Source organism: Echinops telfairi, unplaced genomic scaffold, assembly GCF_000313985.2.
Source record: "Echinops telfairi isolate 266 unplaced genomic scaffold, ASM31398v2 ScPeMD7_7400;HRSCAF=8409, whole genome shotgun sequence".
Taxonomy (NCBI): Eukaryota; Metazoa; Chordata; class Mammalia; order Afrosoricida; family Tenrecidae; genus Echinops; species Echinops telfairi.
In genome coordinates, this window is record NW_022111300.1 from 32218204 (window position 1) to 32222130 (window position 3927).

General features: G+C 48.6%; 1 protein-coding gene across 1 annotated transcript in view; it reads left to right on the top strand.

The window, feature by feature from the left end:
* SETBP1 (SET binding protein 1) overlaps positions 1-2882 on the top strand; it is a 413338-nt gene extending 410456 nt beyond the window's left edge. Inside the window, exon 7 of the mRNA XM_004702964.2 lies at positions 107-2882. Within this exon, the coding sequence (XP_004703021.1) occupies positions 107-308 (202 nt within the window). The 3' untranslated portion in view covers positions 309-2882. The remainder of the gene's footprint in view (positions 1-106) is intronic.
* Positions 2883-3927: the final 1045 nt, after the last annotated feature.

Consider the following 3927-nt stretch of genomic DNA (forward strand, 5'->3'; position numbering starts at 1 on the left):
GATGCTGATATAGTAACAAGAAGTTATTTTGCTGTAACAGCAGAGATGTGACAAGAGCCAATGGAAGAGTTGGAAAGAGAATGGGGCCTTCCCTGTGCTCTAACCAGTTTACCCCACCCCCACCTCCTCCACCCCCACCCCCTCCTCTGCCCAAGACCCCGAGGGGTGGGAAGAGGAAACATAAACCCCAGCCTCCTGCTCAGCCCCTGCAGCAGCCACCCGCCCAGCAGCCACTTCCCCAGGAAGAGGAGGTGAAGGTCAAAAGGCTGAGGAAGTCCCGAGCAAGTGAGAGTGAAGTCCTTCCATAGGGCGCATCTGGGCGGACGAACCTGGGGCAGAAGGGACTGACACATCGCAGTGCAGCGAGCTGGGCTGAGGGCAGATTCCCCACGGCAGGGACACCAAGGTCCACCTCTCCTGAAGCTGGGCAGGCAGAATCAATCGGTCCAGATAACGGGCTGAGCCATCGGGAGCTCATGGGAAAGCAAAGGAGGAGGACACCTTCCAAAGAAGCTTGTCTGTGCTTTCCAGCGGTTCCCAACAGAGCAGCTCTGCAGTCCTGCTGAGGCGCTTTGCAGGCGAGTGGAAGACCCACCCAGGAGAGCGCCAATGGTCCCGCCACCGCCACCTGAGCGGCAGCATCCAAGGTGCGCATGTGACCCCACTTCATTGGCTGGCCAGGAAACCCCTAAAGGGAGAGGCACTCCATCAAGAAACATTCCAAGGGGAGAAGAGGTGCAAATTCCCCCACTGGCTTTGTGGTCACCCACTTCCACGTCATGGCTTTTTATTTCATTTGGTTTCATATCTCTGCTAGGCATTGGGACACCTATGTCCTCTACCAGTGACTGGGATCTTTATGTCAACAGTATAGTCTCTTAGGCAGGATTACATCACCGGGAGATGGAATGCCAGTGACCAACATCCATACCCCTGCGTCCACATCCGTCTGTGTGATTCTTCTACCGCGCATACACCAGTCCTCAACATCGCCCTTCCCTTCGCTCATTGTACTGCCACCTCCCTTTTCATTAACTTACCTGCTGCCTTCCTTTTCATGGTCCACGTCTGCCTGAGGGACACCTGCCCTTCCTGCCTGTGTTGGAAAGTGCCCCCTTGGTGCTCTGGTCCAAGGTCCCTGGCTTTGAATCTTGACCAGGGGGCAAGAGATGCTCAATATTGGGAGAAGCTTTTTAGAAAGTGATCAGAGCAGCTGGGGACCTTGTTGACCCAGGTGATATTTATACTTCAGGCCTATCAGCCGAGAGCAGGGAAGGTTTTCATATCCCACAGTAAATGGAATAACTGACAAATCACCAAAAACTGAAACCCCAGACCCGCCAGGATGGCAAGTGTCCATCATTGCCTTGGTATATGATTTTTTAAAAAATACTAGTAACTCTTGGAGATCATTGATAAAAGGAAACAAAAGGACAACAGAAGTCCATTCTATCTTAATCATTCTTTCTTAAAAGCAAATGGGAGTAAGTGTTCTTAACTTAAAAAAAATACAAGTAGGAAAATTCTCAAAGGGTATCACCACTCCAATTTTGTCAAGCCACCTTGGACAGAGACTCCAAACTGTGGTTGCCTTAATAAACGAAAACATTTTTGTACATAATGTAATTATAAGTCTATCAGTCTGCATGGATGCAAACTGTGTGTGACAAATCATCTTTTAAATGGTCAATTTCAACTGTATATTTCTCATCCAAGTTGGACTCTAGCCATTGGTTTAGCGTGGACAGATATTCAATCTCCTTGATCCATTGTCACAGCCCAAGTTGTTTTTTAAGATTATTACCAAGATTCAAAATGAATATGAAGTTATTCCATTGCCATAGATGTTTCTTCCCACCACCCAAAAGTCAGATGTGGAAATTTCAAATAAGCATTTTCAGTTTCCTCCTTCACTGTCCTCCCCTTACCTCCCCCAAGACATCAGACAGCTGGCATAGGCGAGTATAAAAAGAGAAACACTGAGAGAGAGAAATACATTTTCTAATGGGAATTAGAATATCAGGTTTATCTCCAAATTAAGTTTCTTAAGAGGAAGTTGGGACTGGCTGGAAATGGTATTATCACTTCAGAACACAACATTATTTCCTTGTAGAGAGATGGCTTTTTGTATAGGAATGTAGAGAAGGAGGGATGAGGTATCCGTGGGACTAATTTTTTTAAAGCCCAGTTAATATGCTTGCTAACATCGCTGTCCTATCCCAGCCCCAAAGGAGGGTTCAAATTACCAGAGTCATCCTGCTCGGACTTGTCCCCATAGACATGCCACCACCGTCTGCTGCCTACTAGGTCAGTCACACCTCATCGCAGCAATATGTGCGTGGAAAGGCCTGCATCCTCCAGGACACTAAAGCTTCTATCCTAGAGGCTCTGTTTCTGACCTGGAGTGACCTTGCCCATTTCACACAAGTTGAACAGCAAATTCAAAGTGGCCACTTTCCATTTGTCATTCCCAAGCCGTGTTGGAACGTCTCCTAAATCACCCTAGGAAGGCTTCACTCAATCCCTGCTCACCCCACCACTGCTGTGAACGAGCGCCCAGTTCACTCCAGTTAAGGCAGATAGCAGGTTCTCTGGCTGTGGGAGGTTGATACTCAGGCATCTTCCTTGCATCCTGCTTTTTTCCCTGGTCATACTGTCACCTCCCAGCAAGGCTGGGAGCAGGGAACGCATCCTGCCCAGCACAGTGCTCTCGCTCAGGTCTGCCAAGCTTCCTAAACAGGGAAGCAAAGTTTTATTGGCATGAACCTCTAATAGGTGAGAAATTCCAAATACCTTCGGGATGATTTCCCTTATTCTCACTGCCTTTGAATCGATTCTGACTCACAGCAGCCCTTTAGGACAGGATAGAACTGCCCTCTGTGTTTCCAAGGCTGTAACTGTTTGCGGGACTAGAAAGTCCCCTCTTTCTCCCCCAGAGTTGCAGTAAGTTTCAAACTGCTGACCTTGTGGTTAGCAGCCCCAACATGTAACCCAAACCACTGAAAGATGCCAGGAGAAATACAGCCACCTCAAAACCTCCCCATCAGCCTGGTGGAAGGTTTCCATGTAATTCAATGCATTCATGCATGTATGGATAGATTTGAAAGCCGTGGTGTTCTCACCAGCCACCTGGAGGTGGGAATGCATCTGTCTTGCACGGCTTCCACTCTGATGCCCAGGCTCCTCCTCTATGTTCACATTATCTTTGGTTTCTTTCACCTGTGCTCTCCCTCACCTAGACTCCTCTCATAGATACAACCCTTACTGCCCAACTGCCCCTCTCCCATTAGGTGAGAACATTTAGGATACACAAGACTCCCTACAGAGCTTTACACAATATTTCTTAACAAGAGGAACCCCTTGCTTTCTTGCTTAGTTTTCCCATGAGGACTCGGCTTCAGCAAGCAGCATACGTGCTCCCAGTTAAACTGGAGGGTCCTGAACAAGGGTGAGAAATGGGCAACAGCTAGATAGAAAACGCTCCCCAAAGGTGATGGCCTTGAGACATGCCTGACTGAGGGCCTGAGAGACCACTTGCTTTTCTCTCTCTGACATCAAAGGTTTGACTCCCTCTAACGGGCCAGCTCTGGTCTCTACCCTAGGAGGAAAGGCGGAGGGACCAGGGGCTGGTTGGAGATTAGCGGAACTGGGACTCAGCGTCCAACTGACAGCCCAGAGAAGGTGGCTAAGGGCTGACAAGGGATTAGCATGTTAACTTGGCAGCTGTGTGGAATGGCAAGCCCTGTTCGATGACAGTCAGATTTTGTGTTCTGCACATTGCCGGGTCTATAAATATGATAAGCCCATGGCGACGGAATGATAGTACAAGGTGATATCCTACATGCAGGTCATAAAGGAGTTGGTGTGGGGGATTAGTGGAAAATCCCACCCCCTCCAGATGATTGCCCCACACTGTTCAGACAGTGA